The following is a 25,881-nucleotide window of genomic DNA, read 5'->3' as shown; positions in this document are numbered from 1 at the left end:
TTGTAGGCATTCACAGATTGGGACAGGAAAGTGACCTAGCTTTTAGGGTTAACTGGGGGGAAAGAAATCGGTCATCGGACTGGCTGCAGCCCAAGTAGAAGCATTTCCCATATACAGTGTGTGTGTGAGTATGTCTCTGTGTGTGTGTGTGTGTGTGTGTGTGTGTGTGTGTGTGTGTGTGTGTGTGTATATATATATATATATATATATATATATATATATACAGTATCTCACAGAAGTGAGTATACCTCTCACATTTTTATAAATATTTTATATCTTTTCATGTGACAACACTGAAGAAATGACACTTTGCTACAATGTAAAGTAGTGAGTGTACAGCCTGTATAACAGTGTAAATTTGCTGTCCTCTCAAAATAACTCAACAGAACTCAGCCAATAATGTCTAAACCGCTGGCAATAAGAGTACACCCCTAAGTGAAAATGTCCATATTGGTCCCAATTAGCCATTTTCCCTCCCCGGTGTCATGTGACTTGTTAGTGTTACAAGGTCTTAGGTGAGAATGGAGAGCAGGTGTGTTAAATTTGATATCACTCTCAAATTTGGTGTTAATGCTCTCACTCTCTCATACTGGTCAGTGGACGTTCAACATGGCACCTCAAATGTCAAAGAACTCTGAGGATCTGAAAAAAGGAATTGTTGCTCTACATAAAGATGACTTAAGCTATAAGAAGATTGCAGAGACCCTGAAACTGAGCTGCAGCACGGTGGCCAAGACCATACAGCGGTTTAACAGGACAGGTTCCACTCAGAACAGGCCTCGCCATGGCCGACCAAAGAAGTGGAGTGCACGTGCTCAGTGTCATATCCAGAGGTTGTCTTTGGGAAATAGATGTATGAGTGCTGCCAGCATTGCTGCAGAGGTTGAAGGGGTGGGGGGTCAGCCTGTCAGTGCTCAGACCATACGCTGCACACTGCATCAAATTGGTCTTCATGGCTGTCCCAGAAGGAAGCCTCTTCTAAAGATGATGCACAAGAAAGCCCGCAAACCGTTTGCTGAAGACAAGAAGACTAAGGACATGGATTATTGGAACCATTGCCTGTGATCTGATGAGACCAAGATAAATTTATTTGGCTCAGATGGTTCCAAGCATGTGTGGTGCCAACCAAGTAAGGAGTACAAAGCAAGTGTGTCTTGCCTACAGTCAAGTATTGTGGTGGGAGTGTCATGGTCTGGGCCTGCATGAGTGCTGCCGGCACTGGGGAGCTACAGTTCATTGAGGGAACCATGAATGCCAATTTGTACTGTGACATACTGAAGCAGAGCATGATCCTCTCCCTTCAGAGACTGGGCCGTAGGACAATATTCCAACATAACGACCCCAAACACAGCTCCAAGACAACCACTGCCTTGCTAAAGAAGCTGAGGGTAAAGGTGATGGACTGGCCAAACATATCTCCAGACCTAAACCCTATTGAGCATCTGTGAGGCATCCTCAAATGGAAGTTGGTAGGGCGCATGGTCTCTAACATCCACCAGCTTCATGATGTCATCATGAAGGAGTGGAAGAGGACTCCAGTGGCAATCTGTGAAACTCTGGTGAACTCCATGCCCAAGAGGGTTAAGGCAGTGCTGGAAAATAATGGAGGCCGCACAAAATATTGACACTTTGGGCCCAATTTGGACATTTTCATTTAGGGGTGTACTCACTTTTGTTGCCAGCGGTTTAGATATTAATGGCTGTGTGTTGAGTTATTTTGAGGGGACAGCAAATTTACACTGTTATTCAAGCTGTACACTCACTACTTTACATTGTAGCAAAGTGTCATTTCTTCAGTGTTGTCACATGAAAAGATAGAATAAAATATTTACAAAATTGTGAGGGGTGGACTCACTTCTGTGAGATACTGTGTAAGCAAATGGGAACAATTGACAAAATGACTGAGTGGGTTCAGCGTAAGCGCAGAAGTCGCCAACTGTCTGCAGAGTTAATAGCTAAAGACTTTCAAAGTTTATGTGGCCCTCAGATTAGCACAACAGCAGTGCTTAAAGAGCTTCATGGAATGGGTTTCCATGGCCAAGCAGCTACATCCAAACCTTAAATCACCAAGTGCAATGAAAAGCGTCGGATGCAGTGGTGTAAAGCACACCACCACTGGACTGTAGAGCAGTGGAGACGTGTTTTCTGGAGTAACAAATCACTCTTCTGTTTAGCAGTCCGATGGACGTGTCTGGGTTTGGCGGTTGCCAGGAGAACGGTATTTGTCGGACTGCATTGTGCCAAGTATAAAGTTTGGTGGAGGGGGGATTATGGTGTGGGTATGTTTTTCAGGGGTTGGGCTGAGTTCCAGTGAAGGGAACTCTTAAGGCATCAGCATACCAAAACATTTTGGATAATTTCATGCTCCCAACTTTGTGAGAACAGTTTGGAGATGGCCCCTTTCTGTTCCAACATGACTGCGCACCAGTGCACAAAGGTCCATAAAGACATGGATGAACGCGTTTGGGGTGGAGGAACTTGACTGGCCTACAACCCAATAGAACACCTTTGGGATGAATTAGAGTAGAGACTGCGAGCCAGGCTTTCTCGTCAGACATTAGTGCCTGATATTACAAATGTGCTTCTGGAAGAATCGTCAAACATTCCCATAGACACACTCCTAAACCTTGTGGACAACCTTCCCAGAAGAGTTGAAGCTGTTATAGCTGCAAAGGGTGGGCCAACTCAATATTGAACCCTACAGACTAAGACTGGGATACCAATAGCGTTCATGTGCGTGTAAAGGCAGGCCGTGTTTTTATTTATTTATATATGTATATATATATATATATATATATATATATATATATGTGTGTGTATATATATATATACACACACACAGTAATTAGCTTACTAAGCTCTAAGTGTTTAGTTTTTTTTTTGGCAATAACCTTTGTTTCTACAGGTTCAAGCCAAAACTTTGAAAGGCAAATCTGTCATAGGGGTGACAGCTGGAAGGTTTCACACTGTCCTGTGGAGTAAAGATGCAGTGTATACAATGGGACTAAATGGAGGTCAATTAGGTATGTAATCACAAGAGTTTTTTCCTGCCTTTGTTCACTGTTAAAATTCTTATTACCACATTTCCAAAATAAATACTGTCATGAGAGAAGCATGGAAGCTACCCTTGCTGAATTCTCCTGAAAATGTTGGCTGTCTGGCTGTCATTTTTAACCCTCTTGCTTATACTACTTTGTGTTACTGACCAAGGGGGGGGGGATGTATGCAAGAAAGGATTCTTACTTCTCTGACTTGTTCAGGGTCAGTGGCTCAGTGTATTGAAGCCAGATGTTGACTTATAAGCTAGGCAGCATGTGTTTTCAGATAAAGGTCAGCAGCAGCAGTCCACATATGTTTGTATCACAACAGCTTTCCCTTTGAACTCTGTCATAAAAACTAATGGCTTGGTTCTTCTAGGATACCTGGTGGACCCTAATGGAGAAAAGCTTGTCAGCTGTCCTAGACAAGTCTCTGCACTTCATCATAAAGACATTAGCATATCTCTTGTGGCTGCTAGTGATGGAGCTACAGTCTGTGTTACTGAAAAAGGAGATATATACCTTCTTACAGAGTACCAGTGCAAGAAACTAGCATCAAAGTGAGATATTTCTGTATACCTCTTACATGTATATGGTATTTTTTTTCAGTACTTCTATATTAAGAGTTTTTTTTCTTTTTCAGGCAACTAAACTTAAAAAAGGTCCTAGTTTCTGGAGGATATTTGGATCAAAAAGCAGATACGCAGCATCTCAAAGAAAATGGTGGGCAGTCTGTTAGTTTTCTTGCCTTGGATCAAGCTGGAAGAGTATGTTTGCCATTTATTTATTTTAAACCACTAAAGTAAAAACTGGACATTTTTTAAAAAAACTACTTGTCCGAGGAGTCCCTTCCACTTCACTACTTGTTCAAATTGGGGTCCCAGTCTACTTTTCCCTCATGACAGCCTACTTGTCCTGATAGAAAAAAATATTTAAACCAAAACTGTATTTAGCTCTGAGGGGCTTTTAGTTGTGTGAAGTGAAGCAAAAAGAAAGATCTCACCAACCTTGTGCATTTCCTCAGTAATTTTATTAAATAAAATATATATACTCACAAACAAGGATGTAAAACAAGCATTACAGATCCTCAAAGGAACTGGGGAGTGTAGAGCCAATGTATGTCATGTCACGAGGGTAGACCTTCAAAGTGAGGCTGCCGCGTTTCAAAGGCAGACCCTTCTTCATCAGAGCTCTGATGAAGGGGGGTCTCCCTTCAAAACGCGTCAGCCTCACTTTGAAGGTCTACACTCGAGGTAATGCGCAAGGTTGGTGCTCTCTTTCTTTTTGCTTCACTTCATAGTATCAGTTGGGCTTCCCCAGCCTTGTTGTAGAGCTGCACATCCTTCCATGCACTAGTGGAATTGTTTTGAGGTTCCTCAATTCCTCCACCTCCTGGTTTGAGTCCTAGAGCGCAGGAGGTGTTATCTTTATATGTGCTATTAGTAGTGGGGTTGGGGCTTTTAAAAATGAAAGGGACTTTATGGCGACATTAACATCGCCCTGTTTATCTCCTCCTCACTACCCTGCCTGTCTCCAGCACCACACCCGGGGACTAGCAGAGAGGGGAGAGACATTGCCGTGTGATGAGCACTGATTGGGTGCTTGTCAGGAAAGGGTAATGTCAGGCTCTCTTAACACTCAGCAGAAGCGCATCTGCTGATCATGTAGATGACGCTCCGGCCCCAATGAGATAAAAAAGTTATTTCTTCAGGATGCCCTTGCACGCATACTTTAGTGGCATGTGTGGGAGCAATCGGGTGGTAGTGGAGCTGCCCAAATGCTTTCACCTGACAAGCCCTGCAGCTTGACCACAGCAGGGCTAAATGTATAAAAAAACTACCTGCCCAGAACTGCATGTCCCAGACATTGGGCTATATAAATTGTGCATTTGGTGGTCTGCATTAAAGAAAACCTGTTGCTTTGCCCTGCATGGGCCAAGCACGAATTCAGTTTAAACTATTGCATTAATGCTTAAAGTGATATTAAAGGCTTATTTTTTTTTTAATAACTGACATGTTATACTTATCTGCTCTGTGTAAGAGTTTTGCACAGAGCAGCCCTGATCCTCCACTTCTCGGGTCCCTCGCTGGCTCTCTGGGCTCCCCCCCCTTCTAAGTGCCACCATAGCAAGCTGCTTTCTATGGGGGCACTTGTGCGTGCTTGTTCCCGAGCCCTGCTGTGTATGTTCATAAGACACACAGAACGAGGTTTGGCCCTGCTCCCTCTTCACAGGCTGTGATTGACAGCAGCTGCCTCCTGTGAGGAGGCAAAGAGCCAGGACAGAAGCTGCTCGCGTGTACATTGCTGGATCAGGCTCGAGTAAGTAATAAGAAGTGACTGGCCTCAGGTGATACACAGAGATGAAACAAATCCTCCTATATAAGTTGTACCTGTCTTATTGGCAGTCTTCTCTTCTCTAGATTCATTCAAAGTGCTGTGTTCATAAGGCTTGTAGAGCTGTCAGAAAAAAAGTGGCAGAGAGCTGAAGTTACACCCTGCAGAGCTCAATGAGCAGAACTCTGAGAACTGATTGGAGGGAAGGGACACACCCCCCTTCACACAGCTCACAGGAACAGAGCTAAAGCTGTCACTGTGCTGGAGGTCTCTCCTCTGTCACCATTTTATCTCATGGTGTCAAAAAAACTTGTCAGAACTGATTCATGCTGATAGAAGAGGAACAAAGCAGCAGACAGAAATAACACTAGTGCTTTGGACTGAGACATTCTTTATGCCAAAACAAATGAATCAACATTAGACTATCGGATTTACTAAAAGAAAAAAAAATCCAGCACTTTACATTTTTGTCATGATTTGTTCTGCTGTACTATAAGTTTCTCAATTTTTTGTTTGAAGGTTTTTTGCTGGAAGTCTTCCAGCAGTTCATTGAAGCAATGCCGTTGGGTTTATGGCCGCCAGGTGTTTATGTCTGATTTTGCCCTTAACAAGAATGAAATGCTGTTTGTCACCCAGGAAGGCGAAGGGTTTACTGGAAAGTGGATGTGTGAAAAGAAAATCTACATGGATAAAAAAGGTAATTTTTGGAAATGTGAACATAAAGTCAAGTAACCTGCTTCAAAAATTGAAATGTGGCAAAAATAGAACAGAATGGCAATCTGGCTCGGGGGTTAATTTTCAGTATCAAAAGCGGTAACCCCAAGCCACACTCGGGATTACACTGTAGTGTAATTTACCTTGTTCCTGCGATCCCCCAATGTCCTCCCACAGTGTCCTCCGACCAATGTCCTCCCACTGTGTCCTCCAGCCGGTGTCCTCCCACTGTGTCCTCCAGCCGGTGTCCTCCCACTGTGTCCTCCAGCCGATGTCCTCCCGCTGTGTCCTCCGGCCGATGTCCTCCGGCCGATGCCGGCATCCGTCTTCCAGGTTCCCTTCCCTGCAAGAGCCGTGACATGGGGCGGAACTGGTGAGAGATTAACAAAAGTAAACAAAACATGACATACACATAATACATTGTAATCTGTTAGGATTACATTACTGTATCAAACCATTTCACATCAGTTTTGTCCCTAGTGCTTTGTCCAGTGCCCTGCCTCCACTTTTACCATTCTTTCTGCCTGGAAACTTGAGAACATCCACGGCATCCAAAAAAGCGTCCATTTAGGTCAAAAGCTGTTTTAGACCAGCTAGAAAACAGCGATAGTGAATTAGAATCACTTGCAGAATTGAGCGATAATGATTCATGGGGAAATTCATCATCAGACACTGAAAGTGACGACAGCGACAATTGCAACTGAGCTCATTGAGGTGCGAACTTGGCGCTCTATTTCAAATTTCAGTGTTTTTGGTTTGATTACATTATTGAATTAAATGTATTATATTATTAGTTTTTTATAATTATTATATTATAATTTATGATTTCGTGTTTCAAACTTTATCATACCCGGGATGTTTACTAGAATCTTGTTTGGACAAGTTTAAGTGAGTTATTCCTAAGAATCAATAGCCTACAATATAAAACAACAAATTTCCATGCAAAACAATGTACCGCTTTGACATTCCAAAATATTGACATAATCAAATCATGATCCAAAAACGTGCTGGTAGGTTAATTGGATCCTGTCTAAATTGGCCCTAGTATGTGTATGTATGGATGTAAGTTGGGGACTTTAGATTGTACACCCCTTGAGGGTTAGGGACTGATGTGAATGTACAATATATGTGTAAAAGCGCTGCGTAAATTGACGGTGCTATATAAGTACCTGAAATAAATAATCAGACCGCCAGGGAGGTTAAAGGGTAGGTCTACCCAGAATTGATATCAGTGTTTCTTAGATTCTGAAGTGTTAAATCCTGTTGACTGTTTGGTATGTCTCTTGATCTGTATGTCTCTTGGAAATTTCTGTGCTTGAGTTCACCAGGTCATCTGCTTCCTATTGGGAGGTCTAACTGCTGGTGTCCTTTAATAGATCAAAGAAGCCAGTAGGTGGCTAAACCTGTCAGACTCCACCTTTAACTAAAATAATATAATAAATCCTTTAAACACAAATCCATGATTGATTCCAACTTCATGTTGGCAAGTGTTTTTTCACTTCAGTGAAGCCAAGCTACATAACTAGAACCAGTCAGGAAAATACATTTGTAGGAAACTAAATCTTGTCTGTTAAGCATAATAGTGCAGACTTGTCTCTCAGAATTAGGTATGTGTGTCATTATTCACGATTGTTATTTTCTTGGAGCAGTAATATCAGCTCAGTGTCAGGGGTGTAAATCCCCCCATAGCGGCTGACCTGTCAAAGCTGATAATTGACACTCTATGGGCTGCTGGAGGAAGGAACACTATCATTTAACAAAGCTTTTGGCTTTGTTCATGCAGTAATGACAGCACCTTTATTATATAGCATTTTTTAAAATGTCTGTCTGTTTTCAACACATTAAGTTCAGGCAAGTGATACTTAGCCTGATATTTCTGTTCTGAAAAGGAAAGAAGAAAAAAAAGAATTCAAGTGCGGAAATCCAGATTGTTACAGCGCCTATAAGGTTCTAGTAGTGTGGACAATTTGTGGAACACAATAAGGGACTTTTCAAGTAAATTAGCAACATGTAGATGCAAATCAGGCTGCCTTGCAGCTAGCAGAGTCTGTGCGATAGTTTTTATGTGCATTTGCGAACCCTGCGCCTGTAATCCTGGACAGAAAACTTCAACAGATTTGCAAAGAGCTGTGACTGATTTACCACTGGGGATAATACCATTTTTCACTGAAAACAGACGCTTCAATTAAGAAGCAGCCAGGGCCGTGTTTTATTGTATCGCAGTGTTACTTGAGAGTAGCAGAGGGAGAAAAGTATAAATGAATGAATCTGTCTTTTTTTTAAATTTAAATATTTATTAATTTTTCATGTTATTACAAAAATTCCACAAGAAGAGACACAATACATATAAATAATCAATACATTTCTACTTTGCCCCTTCCATTTTACCTCTTTTCTCTCCCTACCCTCCCAGCCCACCTCTACCCCCCTTCCCCCCTCCCTCCCCTCTGCAAGATCTCCAATCTCTCAAGGCCCAATAACTTTAAATAACTTCCTAGTTTAAAGTTTTCTATATTTCTCTTTCAATCCTGATTTTTCCCATTTTTCCCATCGCGAATAGTATAGATCCAACCTGTCTTCCTGAGTATAATAAGATTTTTCCATTCTACTAATCTGGTTTACCCTATTGATCCAATCCTCCTCCGTCGGCACCTCCGTCTTCCACCAAAACTTGGGAATCAACCCTTTTGCAGCACTTAAGTAGTACCATACGCCTGATTCTTTATATTTATTTACGGTTGTCTCAACATTATGTAGGAGACACATGGTTCGGTCTAGCCCTATGTCATTTCCAGTTATTATTTCTATTGATTTAACTATTGTCTTCCAGAAAACCTGAATTTTTGGACATTGCCACCATATATGAAACGCCGTGCCCTCCTCCCCACATCCTCTCCAACACATTTTTGAATTCTCCCCCCTCATCCTGTGCTCAGTGCTCGGTGTAATATGCCATCGTGTCAGACATTTATAATTAATCTCAACGTCTCTCATACTAACACTCTCGTGAACTAATCTACATATCTTATTCTGTTGATCTTCATCTATCACCACCTCCATATCTCTTTCCCAATTTGTTATAAAAATTAACTTTGTGTCTGTGTCTAATTCTGTGAGTATTCTATAAATTTTTGTAACACCATGTTTCCCATCTCTACGTGTTTCTAATAGCCTTTCAAACATATTCCACTCCTTTTTTAATCTCAAGGGCTTTGGGAGATTTCCAATAAAACATTTTAATTGGTGATATTTCCACTCATCTATTTTAGTAAACATATCTCCTCCCCTCTCTTTTAATTCTTTAAATGTTCTCAATTCCCCCTCTACCAATACGTCTCTCAGTTGGATATCTTCCTTTTTAAACCATCTCCCTGATATCTCATCTTTTCCTGGAGGGAAGAACTCCGTGTTTGCAAGAGGCATTAATATAGAGTTGAATTCCCATTTCAAGTGTTTGTGTAGATTATCCCATGTCCTTAAAACGTTTAATGTGAAGGTGCTTGTGCTTTCTTTAATTCTTCTATAATGTGCTGGAACCCATATCATCTTACTCAAATTAATTCCACTCAGTTCATTTTCTATTTTTACCCAACCTTTCCCCTTGTGGTTAAAAGTCCAATCATAGATTCTTGCTAAAATTACTGCTTTGTAATATCTCCTTGACATCAGGTAGTCCCATCCCCCCTTTCTCTTTAGTCCTACTCAGTGTTTCATATGATATTCTTGGTTTTTATTCCTCCATATATATCTTGTTATCATTCTTCTCATTATCTTAAAAAATGCCTCTGGGAGTTTTATTGGAATCATTTGAAATCTATAGAGTATTTTAGGTATATTACCATTTTAACTAGATTTATACGTCCTAACCATGATGGATTTCCTCCTTCTAATCTTTTTAGTTCGTCCTTAATCTCATTTATCAGGGGAAATATAGTTTAATCTATACAGTTGTTTACATGAGGTAGCAAGTTTTATTCCCAGGTATTTATATCTTTTCTCTCCATATAAAGGGGAATTCTTTTTGTAGCTTCTCTTTTCGCTCTTTGGTATATTGATGTTCAAAATCTCTGTTTTTGTTGGGTTAATTTTTAGATTTGATAGTTCACCATATTCCTTCAGGGTCTTCATTATACTTGGTAGTGTTATTCGGGGGTTGCTACATAAAACAAAGAGATCGTCCGCAAAGGCCGCTACTTTATGTTCTATATTTTCTATCTGGATTCCCTTTACCGCTCCGCTATTCCTTATTATTGATAACAGGGGTTCCAATGTCAAAATGTACAGCAAGGGGGACAATGGACAGCCTTGTCTTGTTCCATTGGACATCCCAATGGATTCCGACCTCTCCCCGTTTACCGTGATGATTGCGGTGGGCTCCCTATATAATTTACCTATCCACTCACGCATTCTCTCTCCAATCCCCAACACTTCCAAGTTGTCCATCATAAAGCCCCAGTCCACTCTATCAAATGCCTTTTCGGCATCAATTGACAAGAGCACCACCGGGGCTTTTCCTTTTCTACTTTTCTGGATAAGCATCAAAGTTCTCAACCCATTGTCTCTACCCTCTCTCCCCGGGACAAACCCCACCTGATCTCCATGGATCCATTCGGGCATTAGATCTTTTAGCCTGTTTGCCAAGACCTTTGCGTACAACTTGGTATCAGTGTTTAATAATGAAATTGGTCTATAACTAGAGCACTGAGAAGGATCTTTTCCCTCTTTATGAATGAGAACGACATGGGCCTGAAGGGATTCCCTCCTCCCCTCCATCCCCCCTCCCAAGTCATTCATATACTTCTTTAACTTTGGTATCAGTACTTCACAAAATTTTTTTATAGTACTTAACTGTATAACCATCCGGGCCTGGGCTTTTCCCTCCCCCTGTACTTCTTAATGCTACTTCTATTTCTTCCAGGGAAATTTCCGCATCTAAGGAATTCAATTGTGCTTCACTAAGCTTTGGTAATCCAGCATTTTTTAAATATATCTTCCTTTTTTCGTTAATACCTTCTCTAGTTTCTTTTGGTGAACCTTGATGACTGATGTTATACAACTTTCTATAATACTCCGTGAATACTTTAACGATTTCTTTAGTTGAGTGGACCAACTCCCCCTTAGGGCTTTTTATCTTTTCTATATAATTCCTGTTTTTCTTTTTATTCAGGGCTCTCATTAAATATTTTCCTGGTCTATCTCCCCATCTATATCTTTCGCTTAATACTTTGTTATATACCCTTCTCCTCTCCTCTTCCATCAATCTCTCTAATTCGTCTTTTTTATCCATTAACTTCTGTCTTGTTTCTATTGTTATTTTCTTCTTATGTATCTGCTCCAAATCCAGGATTTCCTTTAAGAGTCCACTAACCCTCTCTCTTCTTTCTTTTTTCTTCCTTGCTCCCATCGCAATCAAAATTCCTCTTATATATACCTTATGAATTTCCCATACTGTAGCTGTCGTTACTTCCTCTGTCTCATTCTCCTTGAAAAATACCTTAATCTCTTCCCTGATCTTCTGCACAATATCTTCATCCAAGAGAAGAGCCTCGTTTAACCTCCATCCTAAACCTCCCGTCCACCTTTTTCCCCATCCTATTTTCATTACAACTGGGGCATGGTCCGAGAAAGTTCTTGTCTCTATTTCTATTTTAACCAGCATTTCAATGAGTTGATGATCCATTAGAATGTAGTCCAGTCTCAAGTATATCTCATGTGCATTAGAGAAGAAGGTATAGTCTCTGTCTTTCATATGCATCATTCTCCAGGTGTCCACCAGTTGGTACTCGTGGATCACCTTCTTCAAAGCTCTCAGAGACCTACCCCCCTCTCTCCGCACAAGGGAGGTTGCATCCTTTTGTGGGTCCATACAAAAATTAAAATCTCCTGCTATTATCAAACGCCCTTTTTTAAAATCTATCAATTTTTTCAACAAACCCTTCAAAAAGATCTCCGGTTTCTTGTTGGGGCAATATATATTGGCTAGTGTACACTCAATTCCCTGTAGTTTACCTTTCAAAAACAGGAATCTCCCCTCCGGGTCAGTCTTTCTATCTTCCAACTCAAATCTCATATTCTTTGCCAATCCTATTGCCACCCCCTTTGCTCTTTTAATTGGAGAGTCAGCATAATACCATGTTGGATAATATTTGGATTTTAATTTCACATTTGATTCTATCTCAAAATGTGTCTCCTGTAAAAATACCACTGACGTTGCCCTGTGGTGTAACTCTTTAAACAACTTAAATCTTTTCCCAGGACAGTTCAACCCATTCACATTATATGTTATAAACTGTATTTCTTCCATCTTTCTTGATTCTGTCTATCTCTCTTCTGATTCGTCTCTTCCTATTAGGCCCCCCTACTATCTTGCAGCATATCAACCCAACCTCCCCTCCCTCGGCTCCCTCCCGCCCAACCCCCTTCTCCCACCCCCCACCCTCTCTTCTTTTTCCCCTACCCATTTTTAGGCTTATAAACTGCCTACAAATCATTTGTGGATCTGATTCCACCTTTTGATTTAAAATTTAGGGCGTAAGCTCCGCCCATGTACGGCTCACCTCTCCTCCGACCCCACCCCAGGTCCCCTCTCTCTATCAGCCAGGCTCAGGAAGTATCTTTACTTCTCTCCTAACCGGAGCTTCCCGGAGGGCCTCAACTTTCGGGGGGGGGGAGACCAGGGGCGAGAGAGAGAGAGGGAGGGAGAGAAAAAAAAAAAAAAACCTATTTTCTACCTAATTCTTCCTCCCTTCCCTCCTCGGCCCCAGAGCCTCCCCCCCCTTCCCCTGACCCGCTGCCAGTCCTCTTTTCTTGTGTTCTCTGTATCTCCTTTATCCTCTTCTTCCCACCCAACAATCTCCATTCTTTGCAAGTCCAGTCTATCACAAAAATCCCTTAGTTCCTCCGGGAATCTCAAATAAGCTGTGGCCCCGTTTTTCCAGCCAATTAGTGTTGCTGAGGTACCCCATCTATACTGCACATTCTGTTTTCTCATTTGCTCCAGCAGGGGTCTCAGGGATCTCCTTCTCCTTAGGGTCTCTGCTGTTAAGTCCGCATAAATTTGGATAGTCCAATCTCCATACTTAATTGTTGATCTTCCCTTAGTTTTCTTCCAAATCTCATCTTTGGCCCCAAATTTTTGGAACTGGACAATTATGTCTCTCGGCCTGTCCTTCTCAGTAGCCTGTTTGAACTTTCCTATTCTGAACACTCCGTCTAACTTGATCCCATCTGTATCAGGTCTGTTTCTTATGGAGTGCAGAATTTTTTAACTAGATCGTATAGCGTTTCGCCTTTTGCAGTCTCTGGGATTCCTCGTACTCTAAGATTACACCTTCTTTCTTTATTTTCTTGAGCTTCCATCCTATAGGTCAATTTTTTCTGAGAGGTTACCAAATGGGTTATTTTTTTCCTTAGATTATCTATGTTTTGGGCCTGGATTTTGACTTTCTCCTCTGATTCTTCCATTCTTGTTAGCAGATGCCCTAAATCCTTTCGTATAGCTGTCAATTCATGTTTTATCATTTTTTCCAAATTTTGAAACATTTCTATCATCTCCTTCTTATTTGGTACTTGTAGTTCACCATCAGATTCTTTTTTTCCCGAGCCATCTACTATTTGTTGGCTACAACTGCTATTCATGCCCAGTGATAATCTAGGACTGCTTCCTAGACTAATGTCCATTTCCCCTTTTGCGCTTGGGCCCTTTCTGGTGTAATATTTCCATATGATGTAAATTTCTTTATTCCTGTTTGGGACCCTTTGAGCCCCTGCTCCCTTGGAACCTTTATTCTTCATATTCTCAAGATGGGATTTTACCGCTTCTTTATGATTTATGGACCAGACAGGCTTGCTGTTTTTCCTATGTGTTTTTACTCTTCTAAGACACCTGGGCCTCCTCTCTTCTTCTCTTCCAACCCCTGGGAATCCTCCCCTCTCCTCTTTCACCCCTTGGTCTCCTGTGTCTCTCAAGGGTCCACAACACAATAATCCCCCAGCAGTACTCACTCACCCTTCCCAGGTCGGTGACTCCAGGCTTGTGGCTCCAGGATTATGTGGAGGGCCTTCACTGCTGCACAGTCCTGGAGGGGGGATTCCTCTGGGTTTCCATACTTTATTTCATTTTGATTCGTCCCAGGGAAGCAGGATGGATCTCTTGATATTCATGAGTCTCCCTGACCCAGGATCAGACAGTCAGCCAGGGGGTGTTTGCAACAGTGGACCACAGCTCCCTGTCACATCAGGAAGCCGGCCGGCCGCCTCTTTCCCCCAGTGATGCTCCGCGGCAGGTCACGTGCTCAGCAGCGTCTCCTCTCTCTCAGCCGCACGGATCTCCCATTCATACTGCGCCGGGGGATCCGGCGTGACCCTGCAGCCTCAGATCAGCTCCCATCTCCGGCTCTCCGGGTTCGCCTTCCACCCCGTCCAGACTCCGGTGAGTCTACTCCTATTGACGGTATCTGGGTTGAATGAATCTGTCTTATTGTAATAAATCTGTCTCACTACTACTACCTGGCATTGCCTGGCTGAGTGACGGAATTGATAAATGTCCTTCAGCATGTTATCCAGTCTCTTCAATGTTCCAAGTATTTTTGTATTATTTGTAGATAAGAACATTGTTATTGCCTTGTCTGCTTTAGTCTGTGTTTGTTGTCCATATTACCCCTTTTTCTTCCAGATCCCTCTATAACAGACCCCATTCACAGTGATCCCAACAGTGTTTATGAAAGAATTTCTCTTCAGAAGCTTCCCTTTGTTCACAGGGCTGTTAGTGTAACATCAGATCCTAATGGATGCAACTTTGCTGTGTTACAGTCTGATCCAAAACAAGGTAATGTCCCGTGTGTTTGTTTAATTAGTTATTTTTAAAAGAAATTCTAACATGTTTTGAAGTGAGTTTTGACATTTGACCTTTTTACCTGGCAGCCAGAACAAGTAAGTAATCTGGCCATTCACATTCAGCCCTGGTTCATACATATGCAATTGTGGATGCATTTTAAAATGCTGAGATTCACATTACAAGCAAGATATAATGTTTTCCTGTTCATGCAGCTCACACAGATGTGATGCTCATGGATTGCGCTTTGAATGCCATTGCAGAAAGAGTCTTGTGCGAGGTTGGAGCGGTGTGTTCCAAACTTGCAAGGCATAGAGTTTCGTGCCATGCCATTCTAAGATAATTTTTCACATACGTTTGCCATTCATGCTTTTTCATTAAAGTCAGTTGGAGTGATTTGTGCATGAAAGTCAATGGGAGCGATTTGTACATGTAAGTCAATAGGAGTGATTTGTGCATGGAAATCAATGGGGTAGCGATTTGTGCATGGAAGTCAGTGGGGGAGCGATTTGTGCAATGGAAGTCAGTGGGGGAGAGAATTGTGCATGGAAGTCAGTGGGGGAGAGAATTGTGCATGGAAGTCAGTGGGGGAGAGAATTGTGCATGGAAGTCAGTGGGGGAGCGAATTGTGCATAGAAGTCAATGGGGGAGAGATTTGTGCTTGGAAGTCAATTGGGGAGTGATTTGTGCATAGAAGTCATTGAGAGCTATTTGTGCATTGAAGTAGAGAAAGGCAGATTGAAAATGTCAACCATGGCAGCACCTACCTGCAGTTTACATGTTCTCCCTGTGCTGCATGGGTTTCCTCTGGGTACTCCAGTTTCCTCCCACACTCCAAAAGACATGGCCCTAAAATTGGCCCTAGTATGTGTATATATGAATGTAAGTTAGGGTCCTTAGATTGTACGGCCCTTGAGGGTTAGGGACTGATGTGAATGTACAATATATATGTAATGCGTTGCATAAGTTGGCGGTGCTATATAAGTACCTGTAGTAAATAAATAAATGGCAACAGTGGTAAATTTGCATTAAAGCTTCAAAGGTATTCACACACAATAGTATCATTGAAACGCGGGGTGATTTCTACACACGTATGTGAATCCAGGCTCATAGAAAATTTGAAAGACCCAGTTTTGGCGTAACTCCACTAAACTTGTATTGATGAGACAACTGAAGCAGAACCATAGTTTATCATATACATTTATTTTATTTATTACAGGTACGTATATAGCTCCATCAATGTACGCAGCACTTTACATATATATTGTACATTCACATTAGTCCCTAACCGTCAAGGAGAATACAATCTAAGATCGGGGGTTGATGGGACAAACATTGTTTACCTTAAATAGATCATATAGATCACCGCCCGTACTGGGGACCTCGGTTCCCGTGCGGGCTGCGATTTCCAAAGTAGTGCAGGGACTTGTTCCTTGCGTGTCCTGGGCCACGGGAGTGCATTCAAATGAATGGGCTCTCGTGCCTGTGCAAATCACGGCCCGCACCACCGCCCAGATGTGAACCAGAGCGAAGTGAAACTTGGACACAGAACGACCTTGATGGGAGGGAGGAGTAGGGGGAAAGAAACTCCCTGTGTGTAGAATCTCAACAGCTTGGATGGGAGAGGTGAGGGGGGGAGTGTGAGAAGAGCTGAAGTTCTGCTGATGTCTAGGGAGCATGCAGACTGTCAGAAGCTGATGTCAGTCATAAGAGGGGTTGGATACCGACTTCAATGTCGGGATGATGCTGCATGAGAGACCTCAGCCCCTCCCACAGGTATTTTATGTGATTTCAGAAGAGTGTACATTTCGGAGGGCAGAAAATAGTTTTTCATAGTAGCAGCTCACCAGGATTCAGATTATGCAAATGTAACCCATACCTCTATTTTAATGCAGGGAATGCTTTAAGGTAAGAAATGTTTCCACTTTAGAACCACTTTAATTACTTATAAATGGGAGGGAATGTACCAATTGCATATAGCTTGATGAGCAGCTAAACCTGAGGCTGGCTATGTTTGAAAAAAATTGATGGGGAAGACCACACATAGTGGCTGACATTAAACTGAAAAGGAAAAAAGTTTGCTACCCATCAGAGGTTTCCTCCTTTTCTTCTAACAGTTAGAAAAATAAACAGAATGAATGATTCCTTGCTTGCTCATCTGGAAATCTTGTAGGAATAGCATGTAATTGTATACTCGCTAAAAGCAAGTTAATTTTAGGTACTTTTTGTGTTTTGATAGCAAGTTGTAACATTAACCATATGTTATTTTTTTTGTAAAAGTATCTAAATGATTTATGTGGATATTAAAGGCTATGGCCTCATCTTTAAACCTTTGAGGACTCAGTACAGATGATTACATTAACGCATGTACCGTACATCTCATATACACTACAGACACTGTGGGCCTGGTCTTGCAAGTGAATGCTGCATAGAATACAGTAGAGAAAAGGCCGACACTCCGTTTTGTAATTTAGCAATTTTACTGTAATACAGAAATGACTGATGTAGCATTTTAAGGTCAGGTCAAGGACGTCTTTGTCAAGGTATAGCTTGATATAGAGGTCCTGCAAAGTCTGTAAGATTTCTGTAATACTGGCCTTTTCTTCACTATGTTCCAGATAGTGCCACCACTGGCCGCACACCCTAAATTCTGGTGTATGTGCGGACTGGACCATTTCACCTGTTTGCTGGCATAGAGTGGTGTACACATCAGAGTGCATGCTGCTCTATGCTGCATTGAAGGCTTACTCTAGAGAGAGGAGAATGATCCTGCTTGTCAATTTAAGGTATTTATGCTGGATTTTTAAATTATGGTGAGAAGGCAGGCACAAAAGATTGAGTTAGACTTTAATCTTGTTTTGAATACACACTGTATGATAAAACACATTACTAATTTTGTATGCATTACAGATTAACTATTGTTCTATGTGCCTACCTTTTGTATATCCCTTTATTAAAAAAGCCTATATATCGTCATAGAACATGCTTGCCATACTACTATTCACTATTTTATTTTTTTTTTCTTTGAGGGACACATGAATTTATAGTCTTTTGAGATATATATATATATATATATATATATTAACAGTGCAGGGCCCTGTAACAGGATAAAAGTAGGTAGAAATAAAGGCAAACGTAGGCCCAGACTGATGACGATCTAGGAGACGCACAAAGCCTATGCCAGGGGCCCTCTTATCAAATGGGGGGCCAGGCTGAAAAAGGAACGATTGCAGCAGGTGTTGAAGCTGTTGGACAAAATTAGATTGTTAGAAAACACAAACAGTCGTTAGCTAACACGGCCTTAGCGGAACTTACGATCCTGCGTGCCCAGTTGAGCTCTCTGGCCATGGATAAAGCTAAGGCGATGCTTGCTAAATGTCGCCATTCTTTTTACGAACATCGGAACAAATGTGGCAAAATTCTGGCTCGGGCCTTGCGGAATCAGAGAGGTAGAGCGTTTAATCCGGAGCTTAAGGACGAGTCAGGTAGGATGGTCCATTTGGCAGGCGATATAGCGGGTGTATTCCAAAGATATTATCAATCTCTTTATAATTTGTCAGCGGAATCAACATAAGGGGGGGTGGTTGGAGTAGAGGATATTCGGCGTTATTTGCTGGACTCTGGCCTACCAAATATACCGGAGAAGGCGGTTGCTTCCTTGGATGCTCCCTTGACGGCAGAGGAGTTTGGAGTGGCCCTTTCCCACATGCACATGGGCAAGGCCCCAGGTCCGGATGGCTATTCCTTGCTTTATTACATTGATTTTTATTTTCACTCTGGAGCCATTCCAATGCATGGTGCTTAAGAATTGCGATATTCAAGGTGTTTTTGTCGACTCCCGGTTGGGTCCGAAGGTTGCTGCTTACGCAGACGATTTACTATTTTTTACTATTTTTTCTCTATAACCCTTTGGTCTCCCTCCCGAATCTTATTTCGGAACTGAAGCCTTTTGAATGCTTTGCCCAGTTCAGGATTAATTACCAAAAGTCGGAAGCCTTAGGGGTCTCACTGTCACGTTCCACATCTACCGTGCTAAAGGCAGACTTCCCTTTTAAGTGGGCAACTATGCATATTAAATATCTGGGTATTTATATGAAGGAGAGACTGGAGGATGTTTTTCAGTTGAATTTATCAGTGCTATTCGAAAAGACTTGACAAATTGACAGGGTGATTTGTTTTCCTGGTTTGGCCGCTGCAGCATAGTTAAGATGAATGTCTTACCCAGACTCCTTTACCTGCTACAGGCGTTACCACTCCGTGTTCCGCATGCATTTCTGCTTTCTGTAAACCGCAGTATCTCTGATTTCATCTGGGCTTATAAATCTCCCAGGTTGTCTCGTAACTAGTCCGGGTCTACGAGAGCCGAGATTTCAGGTCCTAAAATCGCTGGGATTCTATCAGGCCCAGCATTTTTTATCACAGAATGGTTGGATTACCATGAGCCAGCTGTTTGATTCAGTGTAATTTGCAGGACTATCTTTTTGTCATAAAATGCGATTATCTTATTTCCTTGGAGCGCTGCCAGCTGCACAAGCATTTTGGCGGGCACTTACTCTGAGATACTTTGGAGGATTCCCCGATTCGTCATGCGATTTCTCAAACTTATCAACTTTTGGTATCCCAGTCTTCATCGTACAAGTTACCTTATATTCGCAAATGGAAATAGGACTTTGGGACTACATTTTACGGACACACATGGAGAGAGACTTCTCAAATTTTCTTTTAAATCGTCGATCTGCTCTAAGTTTCAGGAGTCGGGCTTTAAGCTGCTGACGTGCTGGATTGCAGGCAATATTTTCTCATTGTAGTGATTGATGCTGGCGGTGTGGGGGAAGACTCTGGTTCCTTGTTTCACATTTTTTGACCCTGCCCTCATTTACAGGGATTTTGGGACGGCGTACACCGTATTGGTCAAAAGTTTACTGATCATGTATTTGTCAGGGACCCAGCTTTTTTTCTTTTGCATCATCACAGTTTTTTGGAAAGGTCCTACAGGCGCTCTATTCTACCTCTATTGTTGACTGCAGCAAAGAGCTGCATCCCTATGTTTTGGAAACAGATGCAGGCCCCAACTATTTCGGTATGGCTGCGGAGAGTGGCAGAAATTAATGCTATGGAGGATATGGTGGCAACAGACAGGGTTGATCGGCAACGCTTCCTTTAGAAATGGTATTATTGGCACGAGTTTATATACTCTGAGGAACATGCTTCCCTAGTGGTATAATTCTTTGGGGTTCTGCTCTTGGTCCTAAGAAGCTGTGGGTTTGGCCCAGGAGGAGATGGTGTTGTATGTATTCCCCCTTCTGTGCCCTATCCTTGTCTTTTCTTGTCTTTCTCCTTATCATATTTTTTTCTTTGTTTTTCTTTCCCCTTGTGGATTTTCTGATTGTATACTTTTGCCCCTTTTGGGGCCTCTCTTCTGTCTAAAATGGAAAAATGTGCGGTGCAGCTGGAGGCACAGGTACCCTTCTGATCTAGAGTTAAGTGTCCTAAAATATTTTGATCATCTTTTTATGTGCTTTGTTTTGCCTTGAGTGATTTAGTTCGAGAGTGCGATGGCTGTTTAGAATCTGGTCTACGTCCTATTTGTCTTTGATCTACAATGACTTACTGCTGATATTTGCTGTAATATGTTCTTGTATGCTGTATATCTCTGTGGATACTGTTATGCTTGTACTGATGTCAAGCTGCAACTAAAGAATTTGTTAAAAAAAAAAAAAAAAAAGAGAGTAGGTAGAGATGGTCAGGTAATAAACACAGGGTCTGCACGTGTGGAGAACTGCGGAGCGTAGATTTTGAGTGGAGACAACTGCTGTTGCAGGTTTCTCCGGATTTTGATATTTCTGGATGAGGCTCCGTAGTTTGAAATTTCAAAGTGCCTTGGAGGGGAAGAAATCTCCAATCCAGTGTCCAGATTTTGTAGTCAACCAGCAGTTTGTGGGACCAGGTGATCACAGCCCTTACAATGATGGTCTGCCAAGACTTGCAGGGGGGGAGTGGAGTGCAGTTGGAGCAGTGGCTGCCATTGTTAGTCTCTATGTGAGACAGATGCTGTGGGCATCAAAAGGGCTCAAATCTGTGGGCATCAAAAGGGCTCAAGGCGGTGTGCATTAAAGATGTCTTGTCTTTTTAATAAAAGTGGACCCTGAAAAAGAGTCCCGGACTAGCGTGGACTCACTTTGTTGGAAGCATCTACCACTAGAGCTAATCATCCCCCGTGTGTGTCTGTCTCTCTCTCCTTCTCTCTATCTCCTTTTCTCTTTCTCTCCTTCTCTCTCTCTCTCTTTCCTTTTCTCTTTCTCTCCATCTCTCCCCTCTCTCCCCCCCTCTCTCTCCCCCTCCCCCCCTCTCCCCCTCCCGCCTCTCTCTCCCCCCTCCCACCTCTCCCCCTCCCGCCTCTCTCTCCCCCCTCCCACCTCTCTCTCCCCCCCTCTCTCCCCCCTCTCCCCCCCTCTCTCCCCCCTCTCCCCCCTCTCTCCCACCCCTCTCTCCCCCCTCTCTCCCACCCCTCTCCCACCCCTCTCTCCCCCCTCTCTCCCCCCTCTCTCCCACCCCTCTCTCCCCCCTCTCTCCCACCCCTCTCTCCCCCCCTCTCTCTCCCCCCCTCTCTCTCCCCCCCTCTCTCCCACCCCTCTCTCCCCCCCTCTCTCTCCCCTCTATCCTCCTCTCTCTCCCCCCCCTTCTCTCCCCCCTCTCTCCCCTTCTCTCTCTCCCCCCTCTCTCCCCTTCTCCCCCCCCTTCTCTCTCTCCCCCTTCTCTCCCTCTCTCTCCCCCTCTCTCTCTCTCCCCCCTTCTCTCTCTCTCTCTCTCCCCTTCTCTCTCTCTCTCCCATCTCCTCTCCTCACATTTTTTAAATATGTTATTCTATTTTTTCTTGTGACAACACTGAAGAAATGACGCTGGCAAAAAAGTTGAGTACACCTCTAAGTGAAAATGTCCAAATTGGGCCCAAAGTGTCAATTTGTGTGGCCACCATTATTTTCCAGCACTGCCTTAACCCTCTTGGGCATGGAGTTCACCAGAGCTTCACAGGTTGCCACTGGAGTCCTCTTCCACTCCTCCATGACGACATCATGGAGTTGGTGGATGTTAGAGACCTTGCACTCCTCCACCTTCCATTTGAGGATGCCCCACAGATGCTCAATAGAGTTTAGGTCTGGAGACCTGCTTGGCCAGTCCATACCCTTCTCAGCTTCTTTAGCAAGGCAGTGGTCGTTTTGGAGGTGTGTTTGGGGTTTTTATCATGTTGGAATACTGTCCTGCTGCCCAGTCTCTTCTGATCTCGTTTGACAACCTTAATGAACTGTAGCTCCCCAGTGCCGGCAGCACTCATGCAGCCCCAGACCATGACACTTCCACCACCATGCTTGACTGTAGGCAAGACACACTTGTCTTTGTACTCCTCTCCTGGTTGCCACCACACACGCTTGACACCATCTGAACCAAATCAGTTTATCTTGGTCTCATCAGACCACAGGACATGGTTCCAGTAATCCATGTCCTTAGTCTGCTTGTCTTCAGCAAACGGTTTGCGGGCTTTCTTGTGCATCATCTTTAGAAGAGACTTCCTTCTGGGACAACAGCCATGCAGACCAATTTGATGCAGTGTGCAGCGTATGGTCTGAGCACTAACAGGCTAACCCCCCCCCCACCCCTGCAGCAATTCTGGCAGCACTCATATGTCTATTTCTCAAAGACAACCTATGGATATGACGCTGAGCACGTGCACCCAACTTCTTTGGTTGACCATGGCGAGGCCTGTTCTGAGTGGAACCTGTCCTTTTAAAGCGCTGTATGGTCTTGGCCTCCGTGCTGCAGCACAGTTTCATGGTCTTGGCAATCTTCGTATAGCCTTGGCCATCTTTATGTAGGGCAACAATTCTTTTTTTAAGATCCTCAGAGAGTTCTTTGCCATGAGGTGCCATATTGAACTTCCAGTGACCAGTATGAGAGAGTGAGAGCGTTAATACCAAATTTAACACACCTGCTCCCCATTCACACCTGAGTAACACTAAGGAGTCACATGACACCTGGGAGAGAAAATGGCTAATTGGGCTCAATTTGGACATTGTCACTTAGGGGTGTACTCACTTTTGTTGCCAGCGGTTTAGACATTAATGGCTGTGGGTTATTTTGAGGGGACAGCAAATTTACACTGTTATACAAGCTGTACACTCACTACTGTACTACACATTGTAGCAAAGTGTCATTTCTTCAGTGTTGTCACATGAAAAGATATAATAAAATATTTAACAAAATGTGAGGGGTGGACTCACTTCTGTGAGATAGTGTGTGTGTGTGTGTGTTATATATAATATATATATTTAAATAATTAGGTATGCTAGGTGATGACAGGCTTGCAGCGCCACTCAGTCAGGCAATGTGGGTTAACTTTTGCCCATACTCTGAAGATTGGTGCAGATGTCCTAACATTAATCCAGGATTGTGAAGAAAACACTGGGGAATTGGATGTCACACAAGCCAACCAACATAGATTCAGTGAGGAATGTTCATGTTGGCCTCAGCTCTCACTCCAGCCAAGCCTCGAAGGGCGGAGCGAAATGTGTCAGAAGGTGTGGGCGGAGTGAGAACTGAGGCCAACATTCTTCATTGAATCCATGTGGGTTTGTTTGAGTGGCATCTGTTTCCCCCTAGGTATCCTAGGTGCTGTATATGAATAGATTTACAGTATATGATACAGCGCTTTAAAGAAAAAAAAAACCTAACTACAAAACCTTAGTGTAAAATATATTTAATTAATAAATCTGTGCTAAAAATCCACAAAACATAAAGTACATGAACAGTAAGTGAAAAGAAAACCCGTATAAAAGTCTCTAAGGCAACACTTCAAATCAAAGTGAAAATCCTGTTCCAGCAATATGGATGCTAGAACATTTCTAAACATACCTTGTAGACAAAGGGTTTTTAAACTTTAAAGCAGAATTTCACCCTCCACTTTATGTCCCCCCCCCCCCACCTCCACTAACTCTTTTGGGCATTTTTTTGATAGGGGGGTTGGGTACCTAGATTTTGGATTGCTTAGGCGAAAGTTGTCCCGCACAACTACACACACACCGTGGGGAAAATAACTATTTGATCTCCTGCAGATTTTGTAAGTTTGTTCGCTTACGAAAACATGAAGGGTTTATAATTTTCATCATAGGTTTATTGTAAATGATAGAGACAAAATATCAACCAAAAAAAACACGATACAAATGTTATAAATTGAGTTGCCGTACAGTGAGTAAAATCAGTATTTGATCCCCTACCAACCATCAATAATTCTGGCTCCCACAGACTGGCTATGTGCTCATGTGGTACACAGATTAGTCAATTTAAGAAGGTGCTCCGAACGACAACTCGTTTTGTGTATGAAAGACACCTGTCTACAGAATTTCTTTCTTGGGCATCACCATTGGCTACTCTGTGCAAATGTAGCTCCCATCCTCCTTGGGTTCCCCGCCAATGCACCTGGCTCCTCCCTCCTGTCAAGTGCCTCCACAAGCAGCTTGCTGTGGGGGCACCTGAGCAAGCTCACTACCGAGCCACTGCTCTGTGTTCATTGACAATCAGACGTGCAAAGAATGCATGAAGGTAAAAAACCTTGAGCCTTTACAACCAGTTTAAACACTTAGAGGGGATGTCTGACACATTTATTCAGGAGAATGTGGGGCTGGAGTATCACTTTAGGGAGGCTTTAGGGAAGAAGCTATCTCTAAGAAATACCTGCTCACCATGTATGCATTGCTGTATACAGTATATACTGTATATATAAAGCACCAAGTTGGGACATAAAGCTAAGAATTGGGTACACACTCTTCTAGGCTGCCTTTAAACAGCTGTACATGTATTTGCAAATGTATACAACAGAAACTTAAAATGTTGACAAATGTGCTAGGGAATTTTTGTATCAATTTATCATTAAACACACAAGTTTAAGCTGATGTTTTGTTTTGCATTTTAGCCTTTTTGAAGTCCCTGTGGTGTCTTCCTCAATTTTTGCTGAAGATTTCGATAAGCTGCTTAAAGAAGTAGATGAGATGGACAACATTCATGATGTGACTTTTTTGCTGGGTTCCCAGACATTTCCTGCACACAAGTACATTTTGGCCTTGAAATGTGACTACTTCCGCAAGCTGTTTTTTTCTGGGGACAGCAACCAAGCTGACTTTCTAGAGCTCTACCATAATGGAGAGGATTCAGCAGGATGTGATCTGTTTGTCCTTGAGAAAGTCCCTCCAGCGCTTTTCACCTACATCCTGCAGTTTGTCTACACTGACACATGTGATATGTTGATCCACGGTCACAAACCCAGATTTATCCTCAAAGAAAATATAGAACTAAATCAAGATACCATCATTTCAGATTTCCAGAAGATTTGTTTTCACGAGGATGTTAAAAGCAAGTCTGCCTATGAGGTGTACAAGAACAGCCAGATCTGTACAGACAGTGACAAGAAGAAGGGCAAAACAAAGCCGTCCAAAAAAAGTAAATATGTTAGTGAAGAAAATAGCCCTGTTAAAATGCTGCAAAATCTAGCCAAGAAGTTTGGCCTCAGCAATCTGAGTTCAAGGTTTGTTGTCCTTTTTTATTGAATTTTAACATTTTTAAGTTTGGTTTAAAAAAAAAAAAAAAAGTAATATAAAAATTATATTATTATAGGCAATTGTTTCTTTTTCTTTAAATGGAAAAGAAGGGTTAGAGTCTTTTTCAGGGTTTTATTGCTGGCTCTAATTTCATGTTTGATGCAGGGTGTCAAACAAGATAGGAAGTGATGGGAAATCTTGCCAGTTGAGAAGCATATAAAACCTTTACAAAGAAATGGTTTGCGTAAATTATTAGAATAACATTTATATAGGATAAAGATTGGTTAGTAGAGACAGAAATTTGGTTGATTGTGTGATTGCAACAATAATGAATAACATTTGTGTATTCTTGCCTGAACATTTTTTTTAATACATT

At 42.4% G+C, this 25,881-nt stretch overlaps 1 protein-coding gene across 1 annotated transcript in view; it reads left to right on the top strand.

Moving 5' to 3' along the window:
* IBTK (inhibitor of Bruton tyrosine kinase) overlaps positions 1-25,881 on the top strand; it is a 124,128-nt gene that overhangs the window by 31,105 nt on the left and 67,142 nt on the right. Inside the window, exons 7-12 of the mRNA XM_089693094.1 lie at positions 2,906-3,023; positions 3,418-3,598; positions 3,682-3,805; positions 5,892-6,069; positions 14,761-14,923; positions 24,884-25,492. Coding sequence (XP_089549220.1) covers positions 2,906-3,023; positions 3,418-3,598; positions 3,682-3,805; positions 5,892-6,069; positions 14,761-14,923; positions 24,884-25,492 — 1,373 coding nt within the window. The remainder of the gene's footprint in view (positions 1-2,905; positions 3,024-3,417; positions 3,599-3,681; positions 3,806-5,891; positions 6,070-14,760; positions 14,924-24,883; positions 25,493-25,881) is intronic.

The sequence above is a fragment of the Staurois parvus genome, unplaced genomic scaffold, assembly GCF_062004578.1.
Source record: "Staurois parvus isolate SC_StPar_1 unplaced genomic scaffold, SC_StPar_1.0 ptg000613l, whole genome shotgun sequence".
In the NCBI taxonomy this organism is placed as follows: domain Eukaryota; kingdom Metazoa; phylum Chordata; class Amphibia; order Anura; family Ranidae; genus Staurois; species Staurois parvus.
The sequence above is the reverse complement of the archived record's forward strand: the minus strand, read 5'-3'. Positions and strand labels throughout refer to the sequence as shown.